This window comes from Schistocerca gregaria, chromosome 1 (genome assembly GCF_023897955.1).
Source record: "Schistocerca gregaria isolate iqSchGreg1 chromosome 1, iqSchGreg1.2, whole genome shotgun sequence".
NCBI classification, from domain to species: domain Eukaryota; kingdom Metazoa; phylum Arthropoda; class Insecta; order Orthoptera; family Acrididae; genus Schistocerca; species Schistocerca gregaria.
Genome location: NC_064920.1, coordinates 763,644,691 through 763,666,531, shown reverse-complemented (window position 1 = coordinate 763,666,531; position 21,841 = coordinate 763,644,691). Strand labels below are relative to the sequence as shown.

Sequence of the window (21,841 nt, the reverse complement as noted above, 5' to 3'; positions counted from 1 at the left end):
CTTTACCGTACTGACGATCCCCTCGCTGTAGTGGAGACATATTGGTTTTTAGGACTGGTTTTCGACGCCCGATTGACTTGGCTTCCTCGCCTTTGTAAGCTTAAGTGCTGCCAGCATCACAATGCCCTCCGCTGCCTGAGCAACACCAACCGTGGTGCAGATCGCTGTACGCTGCTGCAGCTCTACAGAGCCCTTGTTCAATCCCGCCTTGACTATGGGAGTCTGGTTAATGGTTCGGCGGCGCCCTCAGCTTTGCGTTTACTCGATCAGTCCACCACTGTGGCGTTCGACTAGCGGCGGGAGCTTTTAGGACGAGTCCGGTGACCAGCGTACTGGCTTAGGATGGAGTCCTTCCATTGCAGCTCAGGCGTGCACAACTGCTCTCCAATTACGTTGCACACTTTCGTAGTTCTCTTGCGCATCCGAATTACCCTCTCCTTTTCCCACCCACGGCGGTTAATCTCCCGCATCGGCGGCCCAGGACAGGGCTTACAATTGCAGTTTGCGTCCGATCCCATCTATCTGAACTCCAGTCCTTGCCTTTACCATCTATACTCGAGGTCCATTCGCGCACACCTCCATTGTATACACCTAGACCGCGGCTTCACCTGGACCTTCCACATGGCCAAAAGGACTCAGTTCATCGCGCGGCTCTCCGCTGTCACTTCCTCTCTATTCTTGACATGTACCCAGGCCATGAAGTGCTTTACACTGACGGCTCGAAGGCTGATAGTCACGTCGGCTTCGCGTATGTCCATGGAGGACATATTGAACAGCATTCTTTGCCCGATGGCAGCAGTGTTTCCACTGCAGAGCTGGTGGCTGCTTATCGTGCTCTTGACCACATCAGTTCATGCCCTGGGGAGTCGTTTCTTCTGTGTACTGACTCATTGAGCAGCCTACAAGCCATCAACCAGTGCTACCCTCGTCATCCTTTGGTAGCGACCATCCAGGAGTCCATCTATGCCCTGGAATGATCCAGTCGTTCAGTGGTGTTTGTGTGGGCCCCAGGACACGTCGAAACCCCAGGCAACGAACTTGCTGACAGGCTGGTCAAACAGGCTTCACGGAAACCGCTTTTGGAGATGGGCATTCCAATAACTGACCTGCGTTCGTTTTTACGTCGCCAGGTTTTTCGGCTTTGTGAGACGGAATGCCATAGTCTCAGTACGCACAACAAACTGCGTGCGATTGAGACTACGATTGTGTGACGTCCTCTATGCGGGCCTCTCGCAGGGACCCTGTGGCTCTCTGCCGGCTGCGCACTGACCACGCTTGGGCTACCTCCTGCGCCGTAAAGACCCTCCTCAGTGTCGTTGCGGCGTCCGGTTGACAGTGCTCCATATTCTGGTGCAGTGTCCCACTTTGACTGCCCTGCGACGAAATCTTCGGTTACCGGACTCTTTGCCGCTAATTTTATCTGACAACGCCTCATCGGCTGATTTGGTTATAAGTTTTATTCGTGAGGGTGCGTTTTATCATTTGATCTAAGTTTTAGCGCATGTCCTTTGTCCCTCTGTATCCTCCTCCCTAGTGCTTTTAGGGTGGAGGTTTTAATGTGTTGGAGAGTGGCTGGCTTCTCCTTTTTATTCTCATGGTCAGCCAGCCATGGTAATATGTTTTGTCGTCTTGTACCCGTTTCTTGCGTTTATGTAGTTTCCTTCTCCCCTTTTGTTCATTTAAGTGTTCGGTGCATATCCGTCGTTCTTGTGGTTTTTCCTTTCTCTGTTTTCTGTTGTAAGTCTCGCTTGTGTTATTCCCACCTTTGTGGCATTGCTTTATTCGGAACAAGGGAACGATGACCTGGCAGTTTGGTCCTTCTCCCCTCTTTCAAACCAACCAACCAACCGAAGTCCTCGCCAGTAAATAATGAAGCCTGACGGATGCTATAGGCGATCCATCACCAGGTCTGAAGACTGTGGTCAGTGTAAGCGTGAAAATAAGGCGAATGCTGTTTCTTCCACTCTTTTTCACCCACGTTCAAGAAGTGAGTCCTTTTTTTGTGGAAGGTGTTTTCCTTTCTGTCTTCTCTTCCTTCCTGCCGTTTGCTGGTTCTCCCTAGGGGCTTCCGAATCGTGTCCGATTTTTGTTGGTAGCAGGAATGTGCGTCTATATTTGGATACAATGTTATCGGTCGTGGTAATTGTGAAGGTCTCCAAGAAGCAACTGAAAAGTATGCTGTGTTACGTTTACTGGTAATTTATAAAATTCCTTCCCATTTTCAGTACCATTAGCTTTCATGCTAGCATATTATCTGATATTTGTAAGTTGATATGTAAAAATATGATCGCTTCTACTAAAACGTATGACCCTCCGTACATCTGCAACTGCAAAGGAGCTTTCGTGTGTATTTGTTCCCCGCAGCCATTCTGTTGTAGATTTTTCGTGTGGTTTCCCAAAATCACTTCAAATATACCGGGAAACCCATGCTAATCTTTCGCGCTTTTGTTGTTTTAAATAACGACAGTATTGCGAATAAATATAGCTGTTGGGACAAGGATTGTTGTGGAAATGAGGAGAAAACATCTTTAAAAATGAACTGAACGACGTGAAATAATGATCATGAATTTGTGATACATCCTTAGTACATTGAGATGAATAAAGTCATGGAGCGATGTGCACGTACACAGATGGCGGTAGCATCGTGTGCTCAAGTTATAAAAGGGCAGTGTACTGTCGAAACTGCCGTTTGCACGCAGGTAATTCGTGTGATGAGGTTTCCGACATGATTATAGTCGGACGACTCGAATTAACACACGTTCAACGTGGAACGGTAGTTGGAAATAGCAGTGGTTCCCAGCCTTGGGGCAATCACCCCATAAGGGGTAAAATGAAATTTTCTGAGGGTTAAGAACAATACGGCGCTATTACGTTTCGGTCGCAAAGCTAAATAGTCTTTGGAGACCACTACTATTAACACTATTTAAGGCTGGAATACTGATGACAGAAGTTACTAGTAATTACTTTTTTTTTAAATACTAGCGTTAACATGGATGAACAACATTTTCATCACAAAGTCCACCCACTAAACACATACATTGTACCTTGTACTATACAGCACACATACAGAAACATCATATTAAAATGCGTTTCAGAGTTGTTGGCAGTTCCCTGAATGGACCAGAAATTCCTTCATTATGCACTTTGCAACGGTAAAAGAACTGACAACACAAGTGAAATTGCACTGAGATGTCAAAGTCATGGGATAGCGATATGCACATATACAGATGGCGGCAGTACCACGTACGTAAGGTGTAAAAGGGCAGTGCATTGGCGGAGCTTTCATTTATATTTGGATGATTCGTGTGAAAACGTTTCTGACGTGATTATGACCGCACTTAACGACCAAGAATAGGGGCGTTTCCGTAGAATTGTCAGTGCTAACAGACAAGCAACAATGCGTGAACTAACCGCAGAAATTAACGTGGGACGTGCGACGAACGTATCCTTAGGACAGTGCGACGAAATTTGCCGTTATTGGGCTGTGGTAGCAGACATCACGACATCGCCTGCAGCGCCCCTCCTTGGCTCGTGACCATAACGGCTAGACCATAGACGACTGGAAAATCGTAGCGTGGTCAGATGAGTTCCGATTGCAGTTGGTAAGAGCTGATGGTAGGGTTCGAGTGTGGCACAAACCCAGCGAAGCCGTGGACCAAAGATACACTATGCAAGCTGGTAGTGGCTCCACAATTGTGTGGTCTGTGTTTACATGGACTGGACTGGATCCTCTGGTCTAACTAGAAATTGTTATGTTCATGTGCCTGGAGACCATTTGCAGCCGTTCATGGACTTCATGTTCCCAAACAACGATGGAATTTTTATGGGTGACAATGCGCCATGTCACTGGGCCACAATCGTTGACGATTGGTTTGAAGAACATTCTGGACAATTCTAGTGAATGATTTGGCCACGATGATGGGGCATAATCGAGAGGTTAGTTCGTGCACAAAAATCTACACCGGCAACACTTTCGAAATTATGGACAGCAGGGGACTTCCGTCTTGTTGAGTCCATAGCACGGCGTGTCGCTGGACTAAGGCAAAAGAAGGTCCGACACGATATTAGGAGGTCACCCACTAGTTTTATCACCTCAGTTTATGTAATGGCAACTACACTGCAGTAGCGTCAACACATTATTATTATTATTATTATTATTATTATTATTATTATTATTATTATTATTAATGGATGGTAAGGTGATTATTATTAGTGGCAGTGGTCAGACAGCTTGAAGGCTTTCAATTTGTGCGAGTTCAGAACTGAAGATTCCTGCAGTCAACTGGTTTACAAACAACAAATGTAGTGCATAAATTTGAATTTGGTTGAATTAAATGAGTATGCGGGGTGTCGATGAAGTAGGTGATCAGTAACGAGAGGAGTGCTGGAGAGGAATCATGTTTTGTATTCGTAACAAGTGGCTGCCCTCAATATGGATACTTAGATTCCTTTTCCGAAAAGGAGTTGTTGGTAGCACTCACGATCCACTGAGAGTTGCTACATCGTCGTATAAAAAAGTGTTGTTAGAAAGAAGCAGTTTAAATTGTCTCATTGGTCAGTAGTTCATGGTTGAATCAACAAAAGCTACAGAAACAAAATATCATTTATCTTTCATCATTTTAAAAACGGAACTGTTCAAAGCAATTGAATTTTCATGCTAAAGTTTATTTAGACTTTATGCTGATGATGGTGGGGGAGGGAGGTGAGGGAGAGTAAGTGGTATTAGATTATATCTGATTGAACTCAGGGGTAGTGGTTTCAGAAAGGTTGGAAACCAATGAGATAGACGCATGGGACATTCCATTTCGGAAATTGTAAGGGAATTCAATACTCCGAGGTCCACAGTGTCAAGAGTGTGCCGAGAATGCCAAATTGCAGGCATTATCTATCACCACAGATACCCCTTTGGCAGACGGCTTTCACTTAACGATCGAGAGCAGCGGTGTTTGCGTAGTTTTCATTACAAAACTGCGTGAAATAACCGTAGAAATCAATGTGGGACGTACAACGAACGTATCCGTTACAACAGTGCCGCGAAATTTGGCGTACTGGGCTACTATGGCAGTAGACGACAGACGCGAGTGCCTTTGCTAACAGACGTCGCCTGTAGCGTCTCTCCTGGGCTCGTGGCCTGGCCACACGAGTCCCGATTTCGATTGGTAAGAGCTCACGAAACCACCGAACCAAGTTGTCTACAAGGCACAGTGCAAGCTGGTGGTGGCTCCATAATGATATGGGCTGTGTTTACATGGAATGGACTGGATCCTGTGGTATAACTGAATCTATCATTGATTGGAAATGGACATGTTAGACTGCTCGGAGACCATTTGCAACCATTCATGGGCGTCATGTTCCCAAATAATGATTGCATTTTTATGGATCACAATGAGCCATGTGACCGAACCACTGTTGTTCGCGATTAGTTTGAAGAAAATTCTGTTCGAGCCGTTGATTTCGCCAATTAGATCGCTCCACATGAATCACATCTGTGGAAAGTTATCAAGAGGTTAGTTCGTATACAAAATCCAGCATCGGCAACAGTTTCGTAATTACGAACGGTTTTGAAGGCAGCATGGTTCAATGGCTGTATATTTCTGCAGGGCTCCCAACGACTTGTTGACTCCATGCATTGCACCGAGCAAAACTAGGTCCGACGCGATATTAGGGTATTCACTATGACTTTTGTCACCTCAATGTATAGGCCGAAACATTTCAGTGTCTCCAGAAATGTTTTTTGCATTCGGCGTTTTTCTCCGGGTTTGTACGGCAGGCAAAGATCGGGCACTGTCGGTAGGGCCACATAACCTATAGCTTTAACTGGACAAGCATTTTGAGTTACAGTAAGCACGTTAGACCGTCGTAGCAATGGGTAAATCACAATCCATGGCGTCAGTGCACATGTCTTTGTTGCTCCGGAAATGATATTCGTTTAGAAAAGTCAACTTATAAGACGCGCAGAGAGAATGGACGGCCGCAGTGGTCACTGTTATTATGTATGACAATGCTGTGTAAAAAGGATCAAATTAATAAATTCTTTAAAACAAATAAAATTGTATTTGTAATAAGATAATAAGGAAAGGAAGTCTCTTATTCATGATTAATAAGTTAACGTCGTAAAATATAGATATGAAGTTGGACATCTATGATGCCCTTTTACCTATGGTAGTTAAAGCTTCCTTTTATGTTAAAATTTTAGCGCAAAATCGGTATGCGCTGTCAGAATCCAGTTAAAAAACCTTTCTAACGATATCTCATTCATCCCTGTACGATTAGTAAGTGTTGAGAAAAGGAGATGTTAACTTGAGGTAAAATATACATGGTACCCCTTCAACGATCTATTCCTACTACAATTTCTCCTGTTCCTGAATTAGTGTTCACTGTGTGATGGATGACCTGGGTGCCCGGGAGTCGTTAAATTCGTTATTTCTTTTTATGAGAGATTACCGGTTTACCTTTCACTATTAGTGTGGTTCCTGCCGAAGTGAAAACTAATTTGGTCACGTGACGGGATACAGCCAGGTTCCTATTCAAACAAGTGCGGCCTTGATCCTCCCCTGCGCAGGCCTGGAAAGAGGTCGCCAAAATGTCTTCGGATACTGAAGCGACGGTTTCGTATAAACGCCGTTAAATTTGTTAAAGAAAGGTGAACAGAGTTGACGCAGAAAGGTAACGGAACATGATCGCAAAGTATTAAAGCTGAGTTCTTCGATGAGTTGCAAATTATGGAAGAGGGTACTGTGCTATAGGAAATGGGATTTGAGGTTCTGCCACAAAGAGCAAGAAGCAAAATGCTCAGAAAAGTATTCCACTGAACAGAAACATTGGTTTGCAGAAATGCGGGAAAACTTCCCAGCTTTTGGCAAACACAGGAGTTCATAGTCAACAAACAAGTTCCTAGAAAAATTATTTTGTCTGTGTGATATCCTTTTTTTAAGTTGGTATTGGACATGAGTCATCTTCGTATGATAACGACAAAACATAGGTGCCAGGACGGCATATTACATTAGATTTTTACAAAAACAGCGAAAAATGGAATTAAAACGACCTGTGTTTAAAACAGACGAGATGTATTTTCAAAACTACACAAGGGAATTATCTGATATCTTTACTCACGCAAAAGTGCGTAATTTCTTCAGGCTGCAGATCGCTGTGATTTGAGACTGAAAAAAATAGACAATTTTGAGATGTATTTTAATTCAGTGTACGCTGTGAATAAATGCTGTGACAGTGAAAGTGTACGATGAGTACTGCCGAACAGAAGTGGTGATCGGCGTTTGTCTTGCTAGACGTTTTACCGCGTGGCAGCGCATCGCATGTGGGAATACCGAAACATTCACTGTCGCTATCTCCGACTCTTTTTTTTCTCGAGAGGAACTAATATCACTGGGCAAAATATGAGTAACACCTTTAAAAGAACACAGTAGTCGCTTGGCGCGCTGTAGTTGGTGTAAAACTTGTACCAGGCGGTCATATGTGCCTTCATCACTGGCAAGGCCTCACAATGTAGTGGTATACATGAACAAATCGGATGTCAGGAACCTGCTCAGCAGGATGGGTCGACTTCGAGACGTTACAGAATGGCAGAGAGCAGTTATAGTGTTTGGACGTATCTAAGACCACAGCTTGAATAAGTTTGTCTGCTTTGTTGATGCGACAACGCGGGCTGTCGATCGTGTCTACAAAGAAATGTGAACCACTGGCAACAACGAATCACGATATAAGAACAATAATCGTAACTAGTTGCTAACCGACAAGGTCCGGAGACGAATGTTACGCTTTATGAGTGGCAGTTGGTTTCAAACCCGACGTCGGTGCTGTCAGTAAATGCAGGAACTGCTCAACCCGTTTCCTTGCGTAAATAACGTGTGTTGGATATCTGTGGTCGCGTACGTCCCGAAAGGCCACTGCTGATTGTGGCGCAAAGCACTGCAGGTCTACAATGGGCCGAACAACACACAAACTTAGAGGTATGTAGTGTGGTCCGACGAGTTCCGATTTTTCTCCTTTTCCGATTATACCAGGCGTCAAGTGCACCAAAGGCCAACGAGGCGTTCAACCAGCGGTGAATGTGATGTATAGTTCAGGCAGGATATGGTTCTGTGATGTTTTAGGGGTGCTGTTCTCAAGATTCTGTTTAATTCCTGTCCTCTTTACAGCTCTCCTGTTCCCAGGGAAAACATTCGGGAAATAATCACAGACGTGCCTCAGAGTGGAGTGAAAGATTAGCCAAAACAACTATTACACGCCCTACTTGAAATAAATCGTGAAAAGGTTACGTAATTCACATTGGATGTTGCGGTGTGAGTCGTAATAGCTACAGTAGTAAAGTTAAGAGAAATACATGTCGGGCTGTAATGTTACCTTGTTTTCCATCGGTATTTAACAACATAGGAGCTAGGGGATCTCGACGATAATTTGAGCTCGTACGTTTCTTCACACCAGTCACCGTGAAGTCGGATACGTGACGTGACTCAGAAGGCGAGAGTCCAGATGTCAACGCGCGGGCGCAGCGATGAATCAGGCTAATGTGCGCCGCGGAGAAAACGAATTCTCACAAGTGTCTCAAGCGCGTGCTTCTGTGGCGAAGAATTAATCTGACATTCCTTTTGAAATACTTAAAAAATAACCATGAAGGAGCGCTACGAATCTAGAAGTAAGTCTCCTTTAGTCTCCCCAGATAAACAGAAATGATCTATGAATATCATGTGCACGAGTAGCGTATTACAAAATTACTTAATTCATTTTCGATACTTCTTGAACGATGTAATACCAGGCTGCTTTTGTCAGTCGTATAGAAGCTCGACATCTGGTATGTAAGAACTTGGCGTTTTCGGGCAACGGGTACTCGTCGATGCTGTTTCAATATTTCGACTCTCCGAAGTGACAAAGTGTCAAATAATACTTCGTTCGTTTCGTGTAACTTGATGCCAAAGTTTCATTAACTCATTATTCAGCTGTCTCTCCACATACAGTGGTTATTTTTTGATATGGTACTACTCAGTGCTTGTCACAGTGAACTGTAAAGAACGTTTACAAAAACATTATAATATTAGTCCAACATAACTGTTTTAAGCTTCCCTCTACCACATTCTGTGTAAACCTGTTGCTGCAAACAAACACTAAAAATGACAAGAAATTGGTATCTGATCATGCTATTCAAGCATGTCATGCATTTTCACGTGTGACTTACCTGTTAGGATGATAAGATTTGATCAATGAAAACTTGTAATAATACAAATATTTAACTTTGTTTAGCATTGCTAACAAGAGAAGCAATCCAATAACAATATAGAAGTAAGTTCCTCCTGTCAAATTCAACCTTGTCATCCAAACGAATCAGCACAGTGATATCAGTTGGAGCTTTCGCGTTCTTCTAGCGCGACTATTTCTCCAGAGACTGCAGCATGTATACGTTCTACTTGCAGCAGAAATCAGACAGAACCTTGTCACACCAACAAGTTATTTTACTCGACTTAGTCAGTTGGAACCTTTTTATTCCAAAGGGCCGATTTGTCGACGATGTGGCGGATAGTTAGTCACAAATAGCATTTACTGTTTCCAGAATGGGTCTTTAATTTTGCCCCGGAATGTGCGCCGATTTGAAAATTATTGACGTTAGATGCCAGCACAAGGCTCGAACACAGTCCGTGTAATTTGCAAGAAAGCAGGAGAGGAATTCTGACACTGCCGAAGGTGAAGCCGTAAAGGCTGAAAAGGCCAGTCGTTTGAACAAAGGTCCTTGTTGGAGCTTTAATCTGCCAGCAAGTGCCACAACAGTGACCTCTCCTAAGAAACACAAGTATAACGCGCGGAAAAGAAAATCATCTTGAGGCGATGACCGGCAGCTGAACTGTGCATCAAGTATCTTTCAAATTGGGTGTGCTTTCGTGCTGATAAGAAAATGTTGTAATCTACGTTTTCGTCTGTTTCAAAGGCAGCCGGCATTGCCACTGTAACTTTGTGCGTACATTCCAAATTATAAATTTTTTGTAATACATTTTCATGGTGGAAGTCTGGGTATTTCGTTCCACTTTGCCAAAAGTTCAGGGATAATGTTCCCGTGGTGCCAATAAGCGCAAATGACTGCATGGCACACTTTAAAAGGTTTCCCTTCCTTGCGTCACGCTGTGTACGGTTACAGGCTCTGCAACCACTTGTGATTTATAGCGTATTCTGTGACAGTGAGAGCCGCTTTTTCAGCAGACAGGAGATAGACAAGATTTACGGAGCATGCGAATGAGATTTAGGCGCTGGAGAATTCTGGTATGAATTCGCAGTCTTACGACTACCATTGCACTAAAAGGCTCTTCATTCCAGCAGTCAGACAAGCAAACTATATATACGTAAATCCTACATTTTGTTGATATCAGGATCAGCAACTCGGTATATTTGTAATTTATTAATCGAGGTTTCAGTCAGAGTTGCAGGTAGCTTTTTTATTAGTGACTAGTTGCGAACATTTTTGTTCATTCTCAAACCATTTCCTACATTAGAAGGTACAATGTTACTAACAAAAAATTAAATACAACGTGTGCACACGTATTGTGTACACAGATTACAGCGCCGGCCGGAGTGGCCGAGCGTTTCTAGGCGCTACGGTCGCAGGTTCGAATTCTGCCTCGGGCATGGATGTGTGTGATGTCCTTAGGTTAGTTAGGTTTAAGCAGTTCTAAGTTCTAGGGGACTGATGACCTCAGAAGTTCAGTCCCATAGTGCCCAGAGCCATTTGAACACAGATTACAGCAGTGCTATAAATCTATTATGACATACCTACATTTGCAATGTTTTACAGTACATAACACATTTGTTTTTACATCAGATCAATGTAGCAAATTTTATTTGACTGTATTCCGAGTGTCTTGATACATCCAAAATTCGACAGTGGTCTTTAACTGTTTATACATATATGACAGACGTTTTCATTGTTTATTGTGTTTTCATGTGCTCTGCCTACGAGTTTAAACACAATAATTTTTTGCTCTTTTTAAAATTGATTCATGCTTCTGAAAAGTACTTTGTTTATGACATATCAATAATTTTTAAGACAGTGCGATAATGTCGGAGATCTTTATCAGTACAATGTATGGGTACTTAGTCGTACCATTAAGAATGAAAACTTTCCATTAGTGAGTGCTGTTTATCGAGCAATGCAGCGAGAGAAATATTGGGCAAAGGAAGTCAAACTACTGCATGAGAAAACCAATTGATATTGCTGGTTTACTGAGGTGGTAAAAGTCATGGGATATCGATATCCATATGTAATTATACCCATGGCGATAGTATAGCGTACACAAGGTGTAAAAGGGCAGTGAATTGGCGGAGATGTCATGTGTACTCAGATGGTTTATGCGGGAAGATTTCCGATTCGATTGTGGCCGCAGGACAGGAATTAAGGATCTGCGGAAAGCCCTATCTTTCCAACTTGAAAATAGCGCTTATAAATTACATTTTTTCTCAGGAAGAATTTGAGCTAGAAAGTTGAAATTTTTACATGTTATTTATTGGAATATTGGCCACAACTTAACAAAGGGAGTTTTAAAAATCTGAATTCGGTTTTTTAGAGATTAATTTTTTTTATTGTGAAGAAAATTCACTACCTTTTCTGCCATTTTTTGTTTATAAATTCAACAATATACAGGTTTTTGGGAAAAGGCTGTTACGCAGAAGGGACTGTGTAACATTTCCTGGAAATCTAAAGGAAATTGGTGTGGTAGATCATGAGAAAATATGTAATTTGCATGAAAAAATAAAACTTTTGGGAATCGAGTGACAAAGTTTGGATTAATTTTTTAGTGCATTCCAGGTCCATAGGATGGATTATCATCATCTTCTGCAAACTGGTCCTCCAGCTTCATCTTTGTCCTCCTCCTGTTTACTCTGGCTTGTGTTTCTAGGCTATTTACAGCCCGAAGACATTCCTTGTCTAAAGTAAGCACCGTTCGTACCATGTTGAGACCTATCTTTGTTCCCACATTTCGAAGTACATTGCGCCTTACAACGTTGACAATACTGTAGGTAGCAACAGCATCATACACACCAAAGTGAAGTGTTTCTATTCCAGCAAACGCAGTATTGGGGGTTGTTGACCATATAACAATATCTACACTTTCATTGGGGTTGAGTTAAAAAAAATAATGGTTCTAATGGCTCTGAGCACTATGGGACTCAACTGCTGCGGTCATCAGTCCCCTAGAACTTAGAACTACTTAAACCTAACTAACCTAAGGACATCACACATCCATGTCCGAGGCAGGATTCGAACCTGCGACCGTAACAGTCGCACGGTTCCGGACTGCGCGCCGAGAACCGCGAGACCACCGCGGCCGGCAGTTGAGTTTTTCCATGAACAAACTTTTTCAACAGTTCAGTTGCTACTAAGACTCTGAAAATAGGTTTTATCACTTCCATTACCGTATCAGATAGACTATGTGTATGAGTGCAGATTTCACCAGTTAGCATTCCCTTGTTGTACTTACAACTACTGTTTTCTCTCTCTATCTTTCTCATGGGTTGAAAAAGTATGAAAAAAAAGCCGAAATACAGACTGTGTTTTGCCTAATAGCCATTCCGTAATAGTTTTGTATTTTGTCAATCACACTGTCAGTTAACTTTCCCGCCCTGTCCAACCCTTTGCCATCACTGAGGTTTTTTTTTTTTTTCTTTTTACGAAGTTTTCCCTCGCCGAAATCTTGATCTCATTCGTTTCTGTACGTGCTCAATACTATCACACGCAACAGAATTTTGAAACACAGTATATATACTAGCAACATCAGCCACTTCTTTTCCTCCACTACTGCCATTAAAGTTGGCTGTGCAATTATTTTGATGTGTACCCTTTTTTTTGTGGACACCTATAATATTTAGATATTACTGCTACGTCTGAAACTTTTCCTGTATACATGCAGGTGGCGGATACTACACCATGGGGAGATGTGTGTCACCATTTATGCCAGGCGCCGTCAGTCAAGTCTCTGTTACCACTGTTTTCTATTACTGCCTCTTTCACAGCTTTCTTCATAGATTCTATACAGACATCTTCGACTTTAGACCGTATAAATCTGTTGTGGTTCATGAACATGGTTGGGGGATTTGGAAGAGCCACAGAAAACTGCACGTGCTGTAGCACGCAAGGCATAAATAAATCTGGTGTTGTGTTCATAGATTTTTCTACCATTTTCACCATTTGAAGTTACTGCAACACTGTTCCAAAAGGTGGTCTTGTACGAACACTTACCACACTTCAGTTCCATTTCACTGGCAAGCCCTACATGATTTTTTGTAGAGTTCCATACCGACTTCACTAAACTGAATACATCTTACACGGTTTGCAAAACTTCCGTTGAGAACTGCCATATCAGATATTCGATTCGCCCATAAAACATTCATACTTTTCACTAAGTGAACCAAACTTCTGCTAAGTACTGTCTTTCTGACCTTCATTGCAATGGTCTGGTGTACCAGCAAGGTTAGGTTAACACACATGGTTATCGTCTTTATTTTTACAGTAATAACACCTACCTTTTGGCTTTCCAACATTTCTCCTGTTCTTAAAAGTCTTCAGAGGATTTCTAATCACTTTACGTTTACCCATGATTGTCTTTCATTAAAACAGGGACTTCGATGAACAGAATTCACTACGAATATTATCAGGATTACAAAAGAGTAAATAACCATGAAACACACGACAACCGAGCGAGCGATATACATTGAAATATCACAGTTTAGCCACAACTCTTATTCTGTAACAATTATTTTCTCACATATCACTTAAATGTGCGTGATAAGCATGTAGATTCATGAGCACGACATTTGATAGCAGTGTAACAGCGCCACGGTGGGTCACGCCCATGCACAACATATTTCAAAAATATTTTAAAAGTTGTTGTAGTTCCTGAACTGAATAAATTATATATTAGTTGAAAGGGGAAAGTCCGTAGATTTTTAAATTGCAAGAAAGTAAAAATTTAACATTTCATGATTTTGAACCTTTCAGGAGTCCCTTAATAGACCTTGAACGCGGAGTGGTAGTTGGAGTTAGTCTCATGTTACATTCCATTTCGGAAATCATTAATGGTATTCAATATTCCGAGATCCAGAGTGTCAAAGAGTGGGTCGAGAATACCAAATTCAGGCATTACCTCTCACCACAGGCGACGCAATGGCCGACTGCCTTTACTTAACGATCGAGAGCAGCGGGCTTGTATGGAGTTGTCAGGCCTAACAAACATCCAGTATTGCGTTAATGGGCTATGGCAGCAGACGACCGACGCGAATGCCTTTGTCAACAGTACGACATCGCCTGCAGCGCCCGTCCTGTGCTCGTGACCATATCGGCTGGACACTAGAGGTCTGGGAAAACCGTGGCCTGGTCATATGGTTCCCGGTTTCAGTTAGTAAGAGCTCATGGTAGAGTTCTAGTGTGGCGCAGATCCCACGAAGCCACGGACCCAAGTTGTTAAAAAGGCACTGTGTAAGCTGGTGGTGGCACCATAGTGGTGTGGGCTGTGTTTACATGAAATGGGTCCTCTGGAATGTACGGCTACGTGGAGGTCATTTTCAGTCATTCATGATGTTCCCAAACAAATATGGAATGGCGATGCGCCATGTCACAGTTGTTCGTGATTGGTTTGAAGAACGCTCCGGACAGTTCGAGCGAATGATTTGACCACTCAGATCACCAGGCATGAATCCCTACGTGATTTATAGGTCAGTTTGAGCACAAAATTCTGCATCGGCTGCACTGTCGCGATTGTAGACGGCTATAGGGGCAGCAAGGCTCAATATTTCTGCAGGGGGTCTTCCAACAAGCTGTTGATCTCATGCCACGTCGAGTTGCTGTACTGCACCGGACAAAAGGAGTTCCGACACGGTATCAGGATGTATCCCACGACTTTTGTCACCTTAGTGTATAACGTTCGTTCGTTGCTAACTATGCTTCATTATTTCTGCAATTTTTGATATTTCAAGTTACTTAACGTCTGAGATCACTATATTCTATTGTGGAACAGTTAAAAGACCACGCTTATGATTCAGCATCGGTGATAAGCTTGGATGTTTACCCTTGTATCATATATACCGTTGCACTCTTCCTCGACGTAAAAGTTCTTACGAGATGAATCCATTTTAGTGATACAAATACAAATTAGACATTTTCTGTTATTTATGTCGCGATCGGAGCGAGGAAAGTGGAATACTTTTGTTGTTACCACGGTATTCCAGAAGAAGCCGAGCCGTTACATGTGGAATCGTGTGTGTTGTAGGGTCATTAGAAGTGAGAACCCCATCACGTAAGAAAGCGCAGTGAGCGAGTGCGGTGGCCCGGTCGAGCCCAAGGCCGGAGTTTTATCGTGTTTCACTTAAATGCAATACCGTGTTTGACTCTCGTACCGGAACTGCTAGCTGGTAGGCAGATAAACGGCGCCTTAACGCCACTCTGTTCGCCACTATATGTGTTCCACGCATGTTTTAAAAATAATTTTCAGGCGGAATGGCCGTTTTCCGTTGAATGAGAACCAAGGATGAACGGTTGACGCTATTGCAGTGGCATTTGCAGCAACCGCTCGGTGGCAAGCGGATATTTTTACACAGTACGGTCCAGGAACGGTGCAGGACGAAACAAGAGGAGTAGGAGCCTCTAAATAATGCGTTGTTTCATCGTTTTGAGTGAACAAGACGACGAAATTCTGGACTTTTATTCAACTTTTTTAGTAGCTGCTATCAATTAGCATGGCGAATTGTTTATCCGTGATCAGATGTCAGACCGAAATAATTTGGTACAACAGCAAAGCGGTCTACTCGTATAATAATTTTGTGTTCCACAATAACGAATATCAAAGAAATAAATACTGTGCAGAATATATACCTCTCGCGTGTTCATCCAGATCAAGCTGGCAGTGTTTAATGTAAGTGGTGATTAGTTGATGAGTGCAGTCGCTTGAAAACCGAGAAAAATATAATTTTTCTAATTAATGGTTTTGTATTTACGTATGATCAGGCGATGTCGTCATACAGGTTATTACTCTGGAATAGCACCAACGGAATCGCTGAACTTAATGTCCCATCCAACCGGCCGATCACAGTCAGCTGTGCCACGTGCTGTGTCTTTCCATGAGATACTGTGCAGGGATTTCCTACTATCACGAAGCCAATACAAGGAGATTTTAACCCCAGTTTATAAGAGCCAACACAGACCCTGCGACTTATCTTACAAGATGAGTTAAAGAAAGTCAAGCCGGCCGGTGTAGCCGAGTGGTTCTAGGCGCTTCAGTCAGGAACCGCGCGACCGCTTCGGTCGCAGGTTCGAATCCTGCTTCGGGAATGGATGTGTGTGGTGTCCTTAGATTAGTTAGGTTTAAGTAGTTCTAAGTCTAGGGGACTGATGACCTCAGACGTTAAGTCCCATAGTTCTCAGAGCCATTTGAGAGAAAGTCAATCCTTCGTTTACAGCATTTGTAGATTTAGATAAAGCTTTTGAGTGTGTTGACTGGAATACATTGTTCGAAATTCTGGAGCCTGAAGAAGCATTAGCGCTGTATTTAAAAAAGAAAAAAAAGAAAATATGACCCTTATCCAGGGAATGGTTGAAATTGAGAGAGAAAAATACCCATGGCAAGCTACTAAAAGAAATATTAGCCTACTCTCAAAACTCGATGACATCAACTTTCGTTTATCGGCTTCTATTTGTCTCATTTTATTACATTTCAGTTTGTATGTTGTCCGTATAATTTTAATTTTCTTCGTAACGTCATTCTGCGTAATATATGGCTGGGAAAGGCGCAACACATCTGCCAATCTGGTAACTGCCAGTTCTCTCTTGTTTTTATATATGATCGCAGTTTCGAGAAATGTGGAAACTCACGATACAGTCAGATAATTTGCAATAACAACTATTTCTTACTAAACATGCGCGGCGAAACATCAACGCACACATGATCCGTCATCTTGTCAAATCGGACGTGAATCAAAATTGCTCTCAGATAAGTGAAATGCGTCTTAGGCAAACTCGCCAAACGAAGCCGCACACTGTCAAATAATTTGAGGACCGTTTACAGAGGCCATAACGTGTTTATACATAGATAAATGTACCATTGTGGCTGTAACGTAAGATGAATAAACACCCGATTCTGTCAAGAATCGAAATGCTACGTATAAAATAGCTTCAAAGGTTTGACTACTTTACGAATGAATTAATATTTTACATGTTCGACATTAGGGAGAAGAGGTTTAGAAAAGATCTGAAATTATGTTTAAAGTTTGTCGAAAGTCACAATGTGCTCCCGTTATCAAACACTGGATGAGGATAGTTTGTGTAATTTGCACTCCGTTTTCAGTAAGAGCTAGTTATTAATGCGTCTCACTGTTTATGATGTGTAATTTTGCGGCTGTAGTCAGTGATACATGTAGATCCTTTTCGCAAAGTGAGTTGCCAGTAGAGTGAGTAGTAAAGAAGTAATGAATTAAAAGGTCATGTCATGTGCGGAAGCTTTACTGCATGAACAGCGAAAGCGTAGTAAGCGATATTTTTTTTTCTTATCATCATTTAATGACGAGTGTCAGCGAGAATAGGTTTCGTAAAGGTTTGAAATTATGGATAAAGTTTGTTGGAAGTCGCTGAGTCCTCGGATTTTCAAATGCTGGATAATATGTTCTGGGTAATTGTTGCGCCGTCAGTTACGCGGCCTGAAAATATACTCGTACACACAGTTTATAAGTGCAATACTTGTCATACGGTTTTAAACCTGTAACATAAGACTGTATCTCTTAGTGTGTAATTTATGGAAGCATGTTATATTTTTTAATGCGTTCTATAATTTTCTGAAGTATCGAAAATAAATTTTTTGTGTCCTTGGAAGCTGTTAGTTCGTCAGTTAGTTACTTGTTGAATATAGCTTTTCAACGATGCTTTTATCGAAATGATGTTCAAAAATGGTTCAAATGGCTCTGAGCACTATGGGACTTAACATCTGCCGGCCGCGGTGGTCTCGCGGTTCTAGGCGCGCAGTCCGGAACCGTGCGACTGCTACGGTCGCAGGTGCCAATCCTGCCTCGGTCATTGATGTGTGTGATGTCCTTAGGTTAGTTAGGTTAAAGTCGTTCTAAGTTCTAGGGGGATGATGACCACAGCAGTTGAGTCTCATAGTGCTCAGAGCCATTTTGAACTTAACATCTATGGTCATCAGTCCCCTAGAACTTAGAACTACTTAAAACTAACTAACCTAAGGACATCACACAACAGCCAGCCATCACGAAGCAGAGAAAATCCCTGACGCCGCCGGGAATCGAACCCGGGAACCCGGGCGTGGGAAGCGAGAACGCTACCGCACGACCACGAGATGCGGGCGAAATGATGTGGAACGGGTCAGTTTGCAGGATATGTATACATAATTAATGTTAACATTGTAAAAAACATTATCATCTAACTCCCAGTCGTCAAACTACACTTAAAAACAAGTATTTTTTCTAGGTATCGGCTTTTAAGTAGAAATTAATCAATTTAATAGGAGGAGTTGTTCAGGAGAAATTATTTTCAATTGGATTTAAATGGCTTGGTTCAAATGTCTCTGAGCACTATGGGACTTAATTTCTGAGGTCATCAGTCCCTTAGAACTTAGAACTACTTAAAGCTAACTAACCTAAGGACATCACACACACCCATGCCAGAGGCAGGATTCGAACCTGCGACGTAGCGGTCGCGCGGTTCCAGAGTGAAGCGCCTAGAACCGCTCGGCTACTCCGGCCGGCAATTGGATTTAAAACTTGCTTTTGTGTCTGGCGGATGCTTTATGTTATTAGTCAAAACTAAAGGTTATCTTTCCCTCTAGTGTAGTAGGTGTGTACATCACTGTTGGTCTCAAATTATGATTATTTGTGACGAATCAGATTAGCGAAAATATGGATTGTGATTATTTGTGACGAATTCGATTAGCGAAAATATGGATTGTGACGGCACAGTTAAAATGCCTAGCCGTTAGATAGGCAATCTACAACCTGGACATTGAAGCAGGAAGAGGCTTAGGTGTTTAGTAATAAAGATAGGAAAGCTGACGCTATGTCGTGTGTAGTATAAGTGAATGAGATGTGGTATATGGTGCAGGCTGGGTGGGAGGGGGGGGGGGGGTTCGCTGAGAGAGATGCCACGTCAGCTGTCGTCGCGCACAAGCAATTGGAGCGAGCCAGAGCTCGTGCGTGTGCGTGTGAGAGCGCGTAATGTGTGTAGGAGCGCACACGTGCGGCGGCGGCGGCGGCGGCCCCACTTGTTTTATCTCGCTGCTTCTGCCCGCCTCCAGCAGTGCCCCGCCGCCGCCGGCGTCGCCCCTGCGCTTCCTCGTCGCACGAGGCTTCGCGCGCGCTCACTGCCGCTCGCAGTCGTTTCGGTTCTCCGCGTGTGTACACAGCGTCGTGCGCGGTCAAATGCCGCCAGTGCGGATCGTCGAGGCGGAAACCTTGTGTGACGCAGAGGTCCGGGAGACGTGCTGAGGGCCGCCGGTCGACGCCTCGGCGCTCTGCGGCGATAATCTGAGGCGGTTGTAAGTGGGCCGCCGCTGCGAGTGCGATAAGGCGGCGAGAGGGCTGGCGGGCTAGGATAGCGGCCGTCTGCGGGCAGTTGGCAGGCGAGCGACGCCGATGGCGGACTCCGGCAGGAAGAGGACGCCCAAGCAGTGGGAGGCGCGCTCGCTGCACAGGAGGTCGCTGCGACGCCTGCGCCGCCACCACCCACGGTCAGTAGGCGCAGTCTCACCCCTGCATCCACATCTGCATCCATACTCCGCAAGCCACCTGACGGTGTGCGGCGGAGGGTACCTTCAGTACCTCTATCGGTTCTCCCTTCTATTCCAGTCTCGTATTGTTCGTGGAAAGAAGGATTGTCGGTATGCCTCTGTGTGGGCTCTAATCTCTCTGATTTGATCCTCATGGTCTCTTCGCGAGATATACGCAGGAGGGAGCAATATACTGCTTGACTCCTCGGTTAAGGTATGTTCTCGAAGCTTTAACAAAAGCCTGTACCGAGCTACTGAGCGTCTCTGCTGCAGAGTCTTCCACTGGAATTTATCTATCATCTCCGTAACGCTTTCGCTATTACTAAATGATCCTGTATCGAAGCGCGCTGCTCTCCGTTGGATCTTCTCTATCTCTTCTACCAACCCTATCTGGTACGGATCCCACACTGCTGAGCAGTATTCAAGCAGTGGGCGAACAAGCGTACTGTAACCTACTTCCTTTGTTTTCGGATTGCATTTCCTTAGGATTCTTCCAATGACTCTCAGTCTGGCATCTGCTTTACCGACTATCAACTTTATATGATCATTCCATTTTAAATCACTCCCAATCCGTACTCCCAGATAATTTATGGATTTAACTGCTTCCAGTTGCTGACCTGCTATTTTGTAGCTAAATGATAAGGGACCTATCTTTCTATGTATTCGCATCACATTACACTTGTCTACATTGAGATTCAATTGCCATTCCGTGCACCATGCGTCAATTCGTTGCAGAGCATCCTGCATTTCAGTACAATTTTCCATTGTTACAACCTCTCGATACACCACAGCAACGTCTGCAAAAAGCCTCAGTGAACTTCCGATGTCATCCATAAGGTCATTTATGTATATTGTGAATAGCAACGGTCCTATGACACTCCCCTGCGGCACACCTGAAATCACTCTTACTCCTCGCGCTCCTGCTGCTTGCTGTTCAGCCCCTGTATCACAAGAGCAAATTTCTTGTCCCTTTCGTGGAAAATAGGACTGTTAAAGTAACAATCCAATTTTGTACCGTATGTAGTCGGTCATTATCTTTCTGTTGGTCTAGCAAGGCCGATAGGGTGTTTATGAACAATTTGCCTCTATTTTTCTCTACCTTCATATAGTTTTGTCTCGATACGGTTTCCCAGTCTTCACCAGCCTTCAGATCAAATGGCTCTGAGCACTATGGAACTTTACTTCTGAGGTCATTAGCCCCCTAGAACTTACAACTACTTAAACCTAACTAACCTAAGGACATCACACTCATCCATGCCCAAGGCAGGATTCGAACCTGCGTTCTTAGCAGTCGTGCGGTTCAAGACTGTAGCGCCTAGAACCGCTCGGCCACTTCGGCCGGCCGCCTTCAGATCATTCTTAACCCATTATTTGGAACACACGGAAGTATTCTGAAGAACATGTATTAGTATTTAAATTAGATAGATGTAGTCATGTGAACAGTTTTAGGTACTTTTTTTTCAAATTACAATAAGTTCTCTGTAAGTACAGGGTGGGCCTAAAGGCTTTACAACTTTGGAGTCATATAGAAATTGATTGAGATGCCTTACAGAATCAGTAGACGTATCTTTTTTAAGCAGACAACCTCAAGTTTCAGGTATAAGTCGCAAGCGTAATTTTCCTTTGTTCTGACTACCGTTTGTGATGCAGCAAACATCCCAACGGTAATCAGTTTCTTCTCACACTCGTTGCAACAAATCGGGCGTAACTTGTGGAACGGCATTGCGTAGATTCGAATTTGACTAAGTTGTTTTGTAGGGGAGGAACATACACAAGGTCTTTAATGAAACCTCAGAGGAAGAAATCCCCTGATGTCAAGTCTTGGGAGCGAGGTGGCCATGCGATTTGCCCTTCACGGCCAATCCACCGACCTGGGAAACGATTATCGAGGAAACCTTGAAGTTCCTGAGAACTGAGAAGGCGCACCGTCGTGCTGGTAATAAACCATTCCATCTCGGTCAGAAAAATGCTTCAAATGGCTCTGAGCACTATAGGACTTAACTTCTAAGGTCATCAGCCCCCTAGAACTTAAAACTACTTAAACCTAACTAACCTAAGGACATCACACACAGCCATGCCCGAGG

General features: G+C 43.4%; 1 protein-coding gene across 2 annotated transcripts in view; it reads left to right on the top strand.

Moving 5' to 3' along the window:
- LOC126268025 (colorectal mutant cancer protein) overlaps positions 1-21,841 on the top strand; it is a 585,914-nt gene that overhangs the window by 56,056 nt on the left and 508,017 nt on the right. Inside the window, exon 1 of one of the 2 annotated variants that reach the window (XM_049973454.1) lies at positions 19,328-19,718. The exons of the other annotated variant lie outside the window; for it this stretch is intronic. Within the exon in view, the coding sequence (XP_049829411.1) occupies positions 19,624-19,718 (95 nt within the window). The 5' untranslated portion in view covers positions 19,328-19,623. Of the gene's footprint in view, positions 1-19,327; positions 19,719-21,841 lie in introns of those variants that run through there. 2 annotated transcript variants of the gene reach the window in all.